The 15,376-nt window shown below is 35.3% G+C and overlaps 1 protein-coding gene across 3 annotated transcripts in view; it reads left to right on the top strand.

Moving 5' to 3' along the window:
* The window catches only part of LOC124157187 (segment polarity protein dishevelled homolog DVL-3), a 44,997-nt gene that overhangs the window by 7,334 nt on the left and 22,287 nt on the right, over window positions 1–15,376 (top strand). For 2 of the 3 annotated variants that reach the window (XM_046531720.1, XM_046531722.1), the window contains exons 4-11: window positions 6,341–6,426; window positions 6,502–6,570; window positions 7,408–7,587; window positions 8,052–8,295; window positions 9,480–9,608; window positions 9,954–10,081; window positions 13,027–13,110; window positions 14,846–14,995. In XM_046531720.1, coding sequence (XP_046387676.1) covers window positions 6,341–6,426; window positions 6,502–6,570; window positions 7,408–7,587; window positions 8,052–8,295; window positions 9,480–9,608; window positions 9,954–10,081; window positions 13,027–13,110; window positions 14,846–14,995 — 1,070 coding nt within the window. The remainder of the gene's footprint in view (window positions 1–6,340; window positions 6,427–6,501; window positions 6,571–7,407; window positions 7,588–8,051; window positions 8,296–9,479; window positions 9,609–9,953; window positions 10,082–13,026; window positions 13,111–14,845; window positions 14,996–15,376) is intronic. The other variant, XM_046531721.1, reaches the window with a different exon arrangement.

Consider the following 15,376-nt stretch of genomic DNA (forward strand, 5'->3'; position numbering starts at 1 on the left):
ATTACAAACATATAAATACCCCCTTGTTTTCAACTATTACAATAATTCTTCCAAATAAAATATCAAATTCACATTCAAGCACATAGGACTTCCAATTATCCGGGTGCGGTGTATCTGTGTTGCGAATTATCCATGCATGAGCTCACACTCCTTTGATGTTTTCTGTGATCATTATTTTTTTTAATAAAAACAGATGCAAAAGCACCTAGATATTTGCATTTTATTGCAGGGCTACACCAGGCTTCCATTAGAATCCCTTTTGTAAAATGGAATTATTCCATATACTTGCTGGCAATGAATGTTTCAAGTTTACGTGGAGATCTGCACTAGTGTTGCAGACGACAATCAGTGGTGGGAAGAAAACCATGTCATTCATGGTATGCAAATGTTCAGAATATGGGATGCATATTGAGAAGGTATTCCACCATAAAGGATACAGTTTAAAGAGGAACTATTGAGTCTTGACAGTAATTTTGTCTCAAATAAATAAAAACAAGAGTTGACACCTAAGGAGAATCAAAGTTAGACTAACATCTTCTATAGAGTTATTTATTTGAAAATTACCGCACTCAACACTGCTGCCAAATTACAGTGGCCAATAAAAATGCCAAAGAAACAAATATACAAAAAATAACACAGGAAAGCTGTTATTAAGAAGTAACAAAGTGGTAGTGTTAGTTATTTTCTGAGAGATGAGAAAGAGCCAGTTTTGTTAATAAGCTTGGGATCAGAGGTAATGATTGAACACACTCAGGCTGGTAATTAAGAAGAGAAGGTTAACTAGGATGTCTTAAAAGTAACTGGTGGTTTGAAAGTTTATGGGGAATTTCCATTTTTCCTATGCCTATGTATGGAAAGATATTCCAAAAACGTTGTCGGCTCCATCAGACAGTGTTTGACTGTGCCAAAATCCACTTCAAGTTCAGAAATTTGTGGCAAATATCCCAGGAATTGAGGTTTTTTATGTAAAACTTGAGAAAAAAAGTTATTTGACTGTTTCTCTACTCATTCGAAAGCAAAAAAGGGAATACAAAGAAAAAATGTGAAAAAAAAGTTTCATAATTTTTGTCATTCCATCAGGGTTATTCCACTAATCGTATGCCCGGGCCATAAGTCAAAATCGACCATAACTATGGCCTCGAGAAATACGTATGGCCAGGAGCGATTCTCCTCTTAGTGAAAGACCATAAGTCGGGTGGTAGCTAAGGCCTATAGGCCATAATATGCCTAGGAGGCCATCATAACACGGGCCATATGAAATAACATTGCACGCATAAGGAATTATAAAAGAAATTTACGAAGTGTCTTCGATTATATAGCAATTGTTTCAAGAAATACATATATGTCTATTGCACTGGAGCACATGCGGGTTCAACATGAATTAGCTAAATATATAAAAGGAAGACATCAATTTCATCTGGAAAGGAGGAGAAGGGATACCCGTAATCCGTTTGCATATGATGGTAATATTTTCATTTATTATTTCCACGCGTCAAAAGTTGTTATTTTCTTTGTAAGCGGAGATAGTGGATGGACTTAGCATTTGCTTATAATTTAAAAGTTATGAATACTTTTTAAATGGATGCTTTGTTGAAGTGAACGGAGGAACAGGCTTTTATTTGCTTTCTGTGCTACATCTGCTAACAGATTTCTTACTTATTTGTTTTGACAAGCTGTAGGTAACTTGAAATGTCCGCTCTGAAATTTTTATATTCAAGGTTCTCGGTGCATTATGGTTCATGAGGGAGGATATCAAAGAAATGTAGGGCAAGACATTTTTTTGGCAGTAACGCAATCTTCAGTAAGTCTATGCATAAAGGAGAAATGCCGTCCACAAATCAAGGAAAGGATGATAATTTCAAATTAATGTTGTAATTTTATACAGCTACCTAAAGTTAAACCTCTGATAAAAAAATTCATGAATGAAACAGTTTCGATTTCATCTTTAGATATTGTGTAAGGCTGGATTTCTAAGGCTTTGGGACCTAACTGATTGCACCTATGAGACAATATTTACACCATTGGAAGGAGAGGAAGAGGGTTAGAACTACAAGGGTCATGATCATGTCTTCACTATTCATTGCATGCAGAATTCACGAATATTATAATTACTGTACAGTACATATTTCTTCAGTTTCTTCTCTTCCATGATTTTTGCTCTTCACTTTTTTCAAAGCTCTCCAGCATCTGCTGCCAGACCAGTATTCTATAAGAAAATCCAAATTTATCCTTTAATGAGGGTCCATTTCGGTTAAGGGCTCGATTTATAGAATTAATTTTATCTCCATGTTGGAACAAACTATCTTCTCAAAAAATGACCGATGTTTAAAAAAAAAGTGAACCAAACTTATAGTACCAATTATAATTTTCATACTCGCCTGCAGAAAGGGCATTAAGACTAGTCCGGGCCATACGATATGGCCCCTCGGGAGTGGAATAGGTATAGGCTGTAATTTCGGGCCAGGCCATTAGAACTTACGGCAGCCATACGTTTAGCAGAATAGCCCTACAAGTATCTTGGATATTTTTCAAATATATACATTTACTTTATTGTAGATATTCAAAAAAAAAAAATTTCACCTCCCACAAAAGTAATTATTGAAATTTATTACATGATTGATATCGCAACAACTAAGCCAACTTTTCCTTAATTATTTTAACGGCATCTCCTTAAGTGCGTAGTCTTAATTGTTTTATGGGACTTTTCAAAGTTGTTGGTGGCACAAAAAAAAATTTATGGACACTTTTATTATACCCTCTCAAAAGTTTTTCTGCTCCATCATCACATTCCCTTGGGCATTCCAAAAAGGTTACTGATATTTCAGTAGGTCTTCCAATCTCAATATATTTCAACTTTCTGTTCTGAGTTTTTTCTCAAACTTTATAAAATGTTATGAGAGGATTCAAAAATTCCCCATTCATAGATTGAAAAGATTTTTAACTATGATTTTTAAGTATTTTTATTTGTGTATTGCATCAAGTTTGGGGAACATTGGTTAGCCGTGTCTTCTTTTGTGTGAGGCTTACCTTTTAATTTCCATAGAATAACATCTCCATCTGAAATTACTAATGGCCGTAATGTTTGTGAAAAATGGAGTGAGTGTTGTGTATGTTAATTTTTCATCCGAGATGACTTCCTTTGGCTATAGTAAGGTAGGCCAGAAGTATTTCTTATTGGAATTTATGCACATGGAATGATGCCATAGAAGTGTAGTTATCAGTACTGCTAAGGCTGTTAATTGCCAAACACATGTTCTGTCCAATTTTTATCTTCTTCTCTTCAATTTTTCTTTTCTCTTCAATTCATGTTATTTGAACATTCTCTTTAATTTTCATAGGTGACGTGTCAATCTTTAATTTAATTATCCGTCGTTAATTTTTTTACCCATCATGGATGAATATTATTTATTTTTTGGTAATGGCAGCCTCTGCAATCAGACATGAAGTAATATTTCTCCAGGTTCTATACATCTAAGTTTTTGAGCTGCCCTGCAGGTACTTGTAGTATTTTTATTTGATGCTGAGATTTTGAAAATTTTCTGGTAAACAAGTGAGGAATCAGGAAAGAAAAGTTCAAAAAGCAATTATGTATGATGTTCAGTGATGTGTCCAGTTTAATGTAAATATTGCTGACCCAACTTCATGTAATAATACTTTTTGAAATGCTGAGGAAAATGAAGTACTTGGTGATTTTCCTCTGAATTTATTAAAACCAACCAGTTTCATTGGTACCATGTCATTATCATGAGTACAACTCTTGTTTTATTCGGTTTACTTTGACTTCCGTTTGTATTAAGTCTCATAGCACATTTACAATCATGGAGGAATTAGCCTTTGTATTGATGTTATCTTCTCTCGTTTACAGCATTTTAAAGTTGAATCACTATTATTTTCCTCCTGTTTATTGTTACACATTGAAAGTCGCTGCTCATGAAGGAGTTGTAGTTCCTGTCAGTGACATACCAATGCCAAGAGTTTTTATTTCATGCTCGCTCTAGTCAATCAAATGTTTTAAACAATTTACTATAAATTCAATATAAACTTATTTGTGCCTAGGCCTTTGTTTATAGGTTTGTAAAATCCCCTCAGTCCACCTGACTGCACCCTTGCCTACATTAGAAGCCTTATTTTACAAAGTTCAATCAAAAGGTTCTCAGGTTACCTATTTATTGTTTCCTCAATTCCCACATATTTTTTTTCATTCGTCCCATTTTTTACAGTTCTTAAGCTTCAATAAATTACAATGCATCTCTGTGAAATAATATTTACATCATAAGCCTAAGCTAATAATAAATTTGTAAGGAAGTAAATAGTTTGAGTGAGAACATGGGATGAAATTGGTTACCTCTTCTTTAACTACATAATCACTTCTATTATGCATAAATATTTTGAACTGGATGAGAAAACTTCTTCAAACTCTAATATGTAATCCCTTTGTTTTATAAATATAAGTTCCTATTAGTGATTCAGGAGTGCAGTTTACAGACTAATAAAACGGGAGATGCATGCATGACATCTTTACTATACCGTCCTCCTCCCTACTTGAACTTCCCTCTTTCTACTCTTGTCCTCCCCCTTCACTGCTTGCCTCCAATCTCTCCTCCTCATCGTTTATTATACTTCTTCATCCTTTTTCCCTTTGTCCATCTCAACCTATCCATACATTTTCATACCCAAATCTCTAATGGCATCATGGCATCATTTTTTTCATGGCCTCTGCTCTCTTTGTTCGATTGCATGGTGTCCACATTTTTTTCTTTTGGTTGTTGCTCGCTAACAAGGAGGGGTTCGTCAGTTTGTTACTCAAGCGAACATTGTAACATTTCCGTTATGTTTCAGTTTATGTAAAAATAAGAAATGTGATGGCACTATTTTGATGGTTGCTGGCAGTTAATAGCATTGGCAGCAGGAGAAATAAAAAAAGGCAGTTGAATCATCAGGAGCAGTTCCTGATGATTCAAAACATTTAAAAATTGCCCTGGTCAATTTCTATTGTCAGCTGTGACAGTGTTTAGGAAATTGAAAATTCCCTTGAAATATTGAAAGTTCGATAATATCGTTTATCAGGTTAAAGTGATGGTTGAAGCATGAAATAACACAGCAGAATTTTCCATTGTGCACCAATGTCCACTTTGCATATACAATTGCAGTGCAACGGCATATGCGAAGAGAGGATTGGAACTCTTTCAACGCCGTCTAATGGGACGCTGCATTCGCAAAAGCATTAATTTAAAATTTTGGATTCTGACTTGATTACTTAAGCTAATTTGGGAGTGAAGTATCCGGTGAAAGGCATCATGCGCAGATATTTAGATCTAAGATATATGATCTGACCATCCTTAGTAAGCATCATGAGGTTAAGACTGCTAGTGAATACCTAGCATACGTCTGCAACACCGTGCAATGGGGTAAAGAAAAATGCCATAAAATTGTTTTTCTTTAGCTCCGATGCTCAAAATAGGGGTGCATGCCCATTTAAATGCCCAGCCATGCAGTGATACATCTGGGATTTAAAGCTGTCCTATAAAGGTTAAATATAAAATTATACCTAGACCAGATTATGATAATTTATTTTATATTTTGCCTCTTTTTCTTGGTTTGGCAATACCTTTCCATGCCTTAGTGCTGTTTTTTCTAACATGGATAGCAATTAAATTCTTTCAATTTTTTTCCCCCCAATGTTCAGCCTCCTAGTAAGCTGGCAACAAAATTATGCCTATCATCATAGTGCTGAAACATTGACACACTTTTTTCTCTAACCCCCATTAATAAGTCAAAAATTACCTTAGAAAGAATTTTTTTGCATGCAATTAAACCGAAAGCAAAAAAATTTTAGATGGGATCTAGTTTATTAGGGATTTAATAAGCCATTTTGGAGTTATTATGGCTCAATCTTGAGTCTGCTAGAGTTTTTGAGCGACTAGAGCAGTAGTGGGAGTCAAAAGGAATACTTTACCTTTTTTTATTAAAATACATTTGAATAAAAAAATTATAAGTCTCTAGATTATTCTTTATATTCTGTAAACTCCACATAATCTGTGACATTACATATGTAAGTATGTAATAAATAATATTCTAAATGCAAAGACCCTACCCCATGCTCACTAATACGTTTCATTTTTTTAGGTACATACTTTCTAGTCCAACTGATTTTGGACCTGATTGTAGTTTCATCAGCACAATATTGATGCTATTAATGAATTTTTTATCTGTTCATGTTTGTCATAACAAGCTTATTGAAACATTTAAAATTTATGTAATCAGTGAAAAAAATTTTAGTGAGTTGATGGTATTATCTTGTGAAACTCACTGGAACTTAAATTTATTTCATTTTTTCTAGCATTGGGAATGTTGGACATGTTGGCCGCACAAACATTGAAGATTCCACTTGCACTGAAACTGAATCAATAATAAGCTCTCGCCAAGGTAAATATTGACATGAATATGTAACTTGTTAATATTCCCACGATCTATAGAAATAAAGCTCAATATTTTTTTCAGGGCATCACAACATACACAAGCCATCTAGGCATCATGCTGACAAATATGATAAATACAACAAATATAATGGTAAGTGAAGTGATATTTTATTATTTTGGGCTGTTATTTTTTTATATGCTTCAAACAGAGCTCATTTTCAATTAATTGTTTCATAGGGCATGACATTATTGAATATATGTTTAAACTCGTATGCTATTCATTTATTTGGCCTTTTTTATAATAATCATTATTGAAATTAGAAACACCAGAGCATACTTTTCTTTTTTTATTGTTGCTATTTCACCAGAGAATAATATCTGTGTCTGCCTTAATTTTTTCATCTGTATATAATTTTGCAAATGATTAATCGCAAGACAAAAAGTGGTGCTCATTTTCAAAATACACACGGCTGCGGCTGCATGTTGCGTGATGTGTAGCAACATGATCATGAATCATTGTCCAGGATTGGTAAGATGCATTACATTTTTTCCACTTTAAACAGTAGAAATTCATACATCATTGCTTGAGAAAAGAAATGCTGTTATTAATTATTTTGTTAAATCGTTTGATGTTTTTCCTTTTCTTCTGGTTATTATATTTTAGTTCCGAACCCATCCATTTTTCTTCCATTTCAACAACAGAAACAAACTCTAGCAACTAAGTGTGTACGCATGAAATTGATGATTAGGACAAAGAAGTTTTATATTTTTTATTGTTTAATGTGTGTAATAACATTCTGTCAGTATGTGGAGCTGGTATAGGTGGTTAGAAAATTCTGCTTTTACCTAAGCCTGATGTAAACAGTAAAACAACTGCTTTTGTAATTGCAGTCTTCATAGCCCATAGAATTTCAATGGGTACGTTTTGCTAGTTTACAATAAAATATGTTTAACCTTTGCGGTTATTTATTGGTTTTTATTTATCTAGGTTTACGGATCAACGGTCACAGTAAGCATCGGTCTTCTGGCCATGGTTATGAGTCTTCTTCCATGCTTAGCTCAGACCTTGAGACAACCAGCTTCCTTGAGTCAGAAGATGATGCATCCAGCCGAATCACCACCACCACTGGACGTGCCACCAATCTATCTGTAGATAGAGCTACTGCAGGTATGTAAATATCAGTATTCCTTTCCAGGAATCATGATACCCTTCTTGTCATAATAGATTGCTTTTTGATGATGGTGAAAACTAATGGTGGTAATGTTAACTGTAGCAAATTTATGATTTTTCCCATTTTGGATTCTGCTTGGTTTTGCTGTCTTTTTATGGCTGTATTGACCAAAGAAGTGACAGCCATGAAATTTTCCATAATTTGCCTTTTTGTCATTGTTGCACGTGTATCAAACAGTAAGCAAAAATCCAATTGCAGGAAAACTTATGTTACCCTTATTTTTTTAATCCAGATTGATTCCTAACCTTTATCTATTAATTGTAAATTCTAAATAAACAACACATAATTCTCCTCCAAAAGATGCGAAACCATTTATTTGTTTCCAAAATAATAGAGTGGTAAATTCTAGTGGGTCCTAAGTGAGATGGGTCAATATTATCCTGTGACATTTATCTTTCAGACCAGAGCAGCGTTGTCTCTAGGCTACAGCAGCAAGCACGCAGGAGGCCCAGGCGTCGTCGTCATCGTCTTCCTCCTCTCTCTCGCACCTCCTCTTTCTCTTCCATCACAGATTCCACAATGTCTCTCAATATCATCACAGTTACCTTAAACATGGACACAGTCAACTTCCTGGGTATCAGCATTGTAGGCCAGAGTAATAAAGGAGGGGATGGTGGAATTTATGTTGGTTCCATAATGAAAGGGTGAGTGCAATTGAAATAAACCCTCATTTTAGTTAACCACTTCATAATGGTGAATTACTTAAGAAATTACATTCCTAAGTATGCATAGAAGGAATTTCCCATAATACCTCTGTATAGAGCTCTTTTTTTGACATTTTCTGTGTGATATGTTTGTAATTTGGAACCTAACTGAACACGATATTAAGACATATAAATGGTCTTGACTGACCAACCTTTCACAGGAAGCACAACTTTTCAACTAAATTTTAATGGACTTCCTAATCTGTGGCAGAATTGTGCTTTGCTGGAAGAAAAAATTCCATAATTTTGTCTCTCAGGTTGCATATGCCCATATAATGCTTGGGTGTTCCTTTGAAGGTCAGGTTGGAAGGATTTCCTCCAGATTATTGTAGGTAATGGAAATAGAAAGCATACCAAACGAAGTACCAACTCTCCCCATCTGCAAATGGTTAAGGTCGCCCAAGAATAGACTAGGTGTTGGAGTCCGTTAAAAGGAATTGTGTCTGGATAAGCCAGAATCGGTACAATTTTACGCAAGAGTTGTGTATATTATGTACATGATTTATTTGTTACCATGGTCAGAATTTCTCAGCCCTTTAAAAATATGCCCCCAAGGGAGTCACTGAAGCTGCTCTATTTGTGGTTCACGTTGTCAATCTACGTTACTCTTCCTGCCATACTCTTGGCTCTCCCTGCGATGCCACATCTCACAAAGCATATCCATACATTGAATCGCCAATCGCCATTTCAATCAAATCGCCATTTGTTATTGTTCAATTCTCATGTGTGGATGTTTTGCTGTATTTATAATAATTTTATTGTAATGCACTCAGCTAATCTATTTGACTATTATGTCATGCATCTCATTTTTGTTAAGTTTAACCATTAATTTTATGAAAGGAAAAAAAGGTATATAATAAGTTTTTTTTATATTAGCCATTATGTTTAAGAATTATTTGCTCATTTTGATCTCTTTTCTGGTGTAGTAATATATACATTCAATATGATTTGATAGATTTTTTAAATGAATATTGCTATCCTGTTCATAGACATCCATGCTGGGAGTAATTTCATCCTGTCTGATATTGATCTTGTTTGCCTGATAAGAAAATGCAGTTTAGTGTTATCTAAGGTAAAAGTACCATTATGTTATTCATGATGTATATTTCTTACTTTCTACTCAGTGGGGCTGTGGCTCTGGATGGAAGAATAGAGCCTGGAGACATGATATTGCAAGTGAACGATATCAACTTCGAGAACATGTCCAATGACGAGGCTGTCCGTGTCCTCAGAGAGGTTGTTCAGAAGCCTGGGTAAATGCATCATAATTTTTGTTATAGTTTTTAAAGTCTTGTCTTTTTGTGGTAGTTAGTAAAATCATTTCAAAGGAAGTTAAGAGAGTTAATGATTTATAGATTCTTGGTATTTTTTTATGACCTGATTGAATGAGTAAAATATTATGCCATCAATTAACTTCATTTTGCTGCAAAAGTGAACAGGAAAGGAACTTTGAAATTATGAAATTACTATTTTTGACATTTCCTGTGTTTTCCTTGGTATGTACTTGTCTTTTTAATTGAGAGGTTTATGTAATTTTTTGGTTGTGTAAATCATTTTTTTTTTCTAATTTCTCTTATTTATTGTCAAAAAATTTGCAGGCCCATCAAACTGGTGGTAGCCAAATGCTGGGACCCAAATCCTAAGGGGTATTTTACAATTCCAAGGACGGAGCCTGTGAGGCCAATTGATCCTGGGGCTTGGGTTGCACATACAGCTGCAATCAGGGGTGAGTACAGTGGCTTCACTCATTGCTGCGAATCATACAAGTACCTAAGGTATATGTTTGTGGGTACAGTAAATTTTTTTCAGCGTGGCTCATGGTACATATCCCAGAATAATATATTTTAATGTCTTACTTGCTTTATGTCTGACTAAGGAGATAGGATTTTACTGCATTAATACTTTTCTGGATCTTCTCTGACCAGTTTTGGACAAGCTTGCTTTGTTTCAAATGATACTGAGCTTTCTGAACTGCTTAAAGTGATTCAACATTTTGTGGATGCTTTAAGTGGCCATTTCTGTGCTAAATGTGTAAAATCTAAAAATTCATCTAAAAGCTACTCATCAATGCTAAGTATTGTATCCCCCATCTATATTTTTTTTATTTTCACATCAGCTCTTTTGGTCACACAGGAAGTGTTGTGTGAGTTTCAGTGGCTTCGCACGTAATAATGCTATATCTTCTTCTTTGAAAATGCCTAGGGTGTTATATTTCTTAGACTTAAAAATAGCGTTTCTGTAGACTCTTGTTATTAAGAAGTTCGCGGGACCGAAAAACCAGAGGTTCGTAATGACGAAGTTTGTATGAACATTTCTTTTGGGAATCATCGAAAGAGAAAAACATACTTTGTCAAAATTTCTTGTCTCTTCTATCTCCCACACATAATCTTTAGAGTCAAGTGTATAATATACGCGATTAAATTATGTGCAAGTCCTCTATATACGAAGTAGATGCGTTCCGTGACTTTGCTCGTAAGTTGATAAACCTATACAAGGCATCGAGAAGAGTTATTATCCTGCAGAATGCAACTCTGCATCACAATCGTGTGTTAACTCACGATTTTGATGAACTGATCTAGCTTGCAACTTAGCCAGAGCTGAAAAAAATCGCTGTCTGCCGGAAGAAAGAATGGACGAAACGCTGAACAGTTCCTGACTTCACACCAGATTAAATGATTTCTTTGCTCAGATTATGCCCAAAGTGCGAGTTCCTCTACGCCACGTCGTGTCGCATCGGCAAACTCCTAAGGTGCCAAATTTGAAATTTCGGGCGCGCTTGAATTTTTTTGAAAGTTCATATCTCCGAAAGTTCACAAATCCAATGTGCATAGGAAGAGGACTAACTGTACGTCCAATTTACGAGCGTCAATGAGTGGGTCACCATAATTCCACAGGAATTAAGCCTATTTTATGATGTTGCATGCATATTTAAGTATCTCCTACTGAAGAAAGAACCATAATTGACACTCCTGGGTATAGTACAAGAAGAGAACTTAAATAGATCAATGATGATAACATTGATCTGTTCCATAGTGTAGCGTATATCCACCTAAATGCCATTGCTTTTTCGCGGAACTTCGTAATAAAGTTCATTTTGTAAACATCGGGACCGGGACTGAGGTAGTAATTTCGTAATAACAAAAATGTCTTAATAACGTTTCTTTTACTTTAGATTGGATAGGCTTTTTGGGCTGAACCAACGATTTGCTTCATAATAACGAGAAATTCGTAATAACGTTGTTCGTATTAATGAGAGTCTACTGTAGTTCCTTGAAAATTAGAAAATGAAATTATTTAATTGTCCAATGCACATTCTGTCAGAACATTTAAGTGCAAGCCTAAAATTCTATTCTCTCAATCATTTGCTCAATTTTTTGGGTGAAATACATACATGGATGCCCAAAATTTCAAACTGAAAACTTAGGATTTAGGTGGCTCAATACGCTGCTTTCACTCTGCTCTGCCGTAGAGTGAGGAATTTGAAATTTTGGAAGGAAGCATTGGCTGTGATACATTGCTAATAGTTAGGGCACGGAAGTGGGGCTGGACAAAGTAGAGATTTAAGTCAAAATTCTCCGTACAGGAAACTGCCCAAATGGCTATGCAGGGTAAGAGTTAAATTTCAGCAAGTAAATAAGCTCTTAAGAATTCACTAGTCATGTGACATCCTCAGGGCCTCATTCTACATTCTGCCAATTTTTTTTTAACAGAAAATTGTCCACATTATGTGTGCAGCACCCAATCATCCATTGCTAATATTTGATCTGTAAAATCTCCGGTTCATAGAATGGTACTTTACCCACCGTACCACTGGAACGATTGTGCTTTCAAGTAGTTTCAATTCTCAATATGTCAGCTGTGTCCTCAGATTTCCGGACGAGATTAAATTCAATTTTAGGTGAGATGTGGGGAAAGCTTAATTTGGAAAATATGAGGAATAATTGGTGTTTGGCTCTGTCATTAAATTGTGTAATGCACAATTTGTCAGAAAATTTAAGTGCAAGCATAAAATTCGGTTCTCTCAATCATTCGCTCAATTTTTTGGATGAAATACGTAGATAGACACCCAAAATTTCCAGACTAAAAATAGGGGTTAGGTTGCTCCATACTGTGTTACCACTCGTCAAGGGACAAGTGGATGGCAAGTGCGGAAAAGGAAGATCTCGAATGAAATACATGAAGCAGGTAAAGAAGGATGTGACAGAGTAGAAATATGTAGAAATGTTAGTTGATTGGAAAATTGAGTGGAAAGCTACATCAAACCAATCTTAGGGTTGTGGACCTGTGATGATGATCGGTATGTTAAGTGTTGTCATACTCTTTTGCCTGTGATTGAATTTCTATGGTACAGCTGACATGAAGTTAGAAACTGCAGGTTGTATGGGAACATAACAAGGACAAAATTTTGGGAGATGGACGTCTTAAAAGAGTTCCTACGCTGTCCACAACCAGACGCCAATGAGCATTCATTAATTTTTTCTGCCATTGTACTTTTGGAGACTGAGTAATTGGAATTTAATTTGCCAGTCATACTGAGGCTTCCCATTTGCAAACAACTAGTTTTGCTCTATGAAAGGCAGTTTTACTTGGATCAAAGTTGGCATGTTTAAACATATTGCATCAACTACCAATTTTACCTTTCTTGCTCATTCTCATGATTTTCTTCCTCAGGAGAGTACCCAATTAGGCCACCATCTGTAAGCACTCTAACTTCTACCAGCTCATCAATTACTTCAAGCATGCCTGATTCAGAAAGTAAGTATACTATTTGAAGTTTCTTTTGAATGCTTCATGTAAGATTAATTATATTTTTTTAGCCTTGATTGTGTGATATCTTTGTGATAAAAGTCATTGCTTTGACTCCTTGACTCCCCTATGTCTATTGGCAAGGGGAATTAAAATTAGCTCACATCTGGTGGCCATTTTGAGAAATGAGATAGAGATGATCGGCCGTTTGTTCCCTAGTGCTTCAGCATGGTGGTGCACGGAATGGGTGTGTTGTCAGCAATTTTGTGAAGCAAATACAAGAGCATCTTGTTAGCACCTAGTTATTAAAAACTGCATTGATGTTGTCATGCCCTTCATATATTTCAGTCTTACCTATTCTATTTTTTTCTTAAGCAAGCTTGCTAACTCTTGCTCATTCTCAAGATGTGCTCCCACTTCATTCTCAAATTAGGAGTTATGGGGAACCTATGTAGAGAGACTGCATTTGTCTCACACTGTTTAGTACAATTATAAACTCCACACATTTTACTGCTCATGAACTTCTCCCTCTATTTTTTTCCATCGTAACGCTGGTTATAATTTCACATGAGCAAACGTTCAATGCAGCTGATCATCTCTATTAGGCAATGACACCTACTTTAGTGCCGCCACCTTGATTTCCCTCTGGATGCCAATAACTTAATTCATATATGTTTGCAGCTACAGACAAGAGGAATATGAAATCACACACAAGATTGTATGGAAGTGGGAAAATTCCATCTCATAAAGAGGATGAATGCTAGCTAGTTAATGGTTGTTTTTGAAAATTTGGTCTGGAAAGTGTGAAATGTGTCTGAATGAAATTAGGAGTTATTTTTTTATGTGTGACTCGTGTATTAATACTTATAGCAGAAAATCATTTGCTGGGACCTTGTACATATGTGGATAGTTTAGGAATGTATATTTCAAAAAATATTCTGTACTTCTCTTGTATAATTTTGCTTGCCGGAAATTTTTTGTTTTCTAACAAGAGCAGAGAACACAGAAGGTGTGAATGGAAAGTCATCCTACCTTTTTTTTTGCTCGGAAATAATGACCTTTCATTAAATTATATGTTCCAATTCCAAGAGTGCATTTTTTAGTTTTCCAATAATAGATTCAACCCTAAAAACCGTAGATATTGTTTTACCAAAATTATTCATTGGCTCTATGAAATCAATGGCACTTGACTTATGTTATGTATTTGTGTTTCAGTGAAAGCATGGTATACCTATTGCTTACAATTGCTCGATAATCACTGGCTATGAGGAGCTTGCTTGATACTCGAAGGCTGTGGATAGAGCCTCTCAATTCCCTCAGTTGTTCTTGCTTTCTGTTTTTCTCTTGTTATTGTGGGATTAGATGAAGATCAATGTAATGCACATTCATCAATGATTTTTCTGACATAATTTTCCAAAATAGTAACATTTGCTGTGCTGAAGTCTTTGAGTGAACTAGTACAGCACTAGTTTCCAAGAAGGTAACATTTGTCAGGCTGTGTCCTCTCAGATCCCGGATTGTGACTTGGTGCCATCCACATTGCTTTTAAGCTGAATACATTGGGCTCCCATAAAGGCAACTATCATGTGATGACTTAAATCAGAAAATTTTAATTTGAAGCTTTTGTGAATCATCTCAATGAAAGATGGACAGTGTTTTTTTTTTCTTTTGTACCATGTCCTTTGTAGAAATCACCTCTGATTATTTTGATCTTGGAATTTATACTTTTGTATTTCTACTATTGGCCATACATTTATAGGACCTTTTGAGGAACTCCACCTGTCAGTGTCTACAGACATGGCCACCATAGTTCGGGCAATGGCAAGGTCGGATTCAGGTCTTGAAATACGGGACCGCATGTGGCTAAAAATCACCATTCCCAATGCCTTCATCGGTGAGTGACTAATTTTGAGACTCATCTTTTTATTTATTTTATAATTGTGAAATCTCTGTGGTCCATATGCTTTGGCAAAAAACAGTGAATGCCGTGGAAGAAAAATTTGTGAAAAGTTAGTATGTATGGGAAATTTGGGTAAGATGACAAACTCTGTTTTTCTCTTATTATTATTACTTATGTATTATTAGATAGAAGTGTGAGTCCTAACTTTTCCTCAGACTTAGGCAATTAGTATCGAAATACTGCAAAGAATGATGGCCCAGATTGTTTTGCGAGCAAGATGTGATTTCTTTCTTTGCGATGGTAATTTTTGTAGTTCTCAGAGTAAGAAATTACTTCATTCCTCTAAGTTGTTTTTACTTGTTGTTAAAATAGTCA

The sequence above is a fragment of the Ischnura elegans genome, chromosome 4 (genome assembly GCF_921293095.1).
Source record: "Ischnura elegans chromosome 4, ioIscEleg1.1, whole genome shotgun sequence".
Taxonomy (NCBI): Eukaryota; Metazoa; Arthropoda; class Insecta; order Odonata; family Coenagrionidae; genus Ischnura; species Ischnura elegans.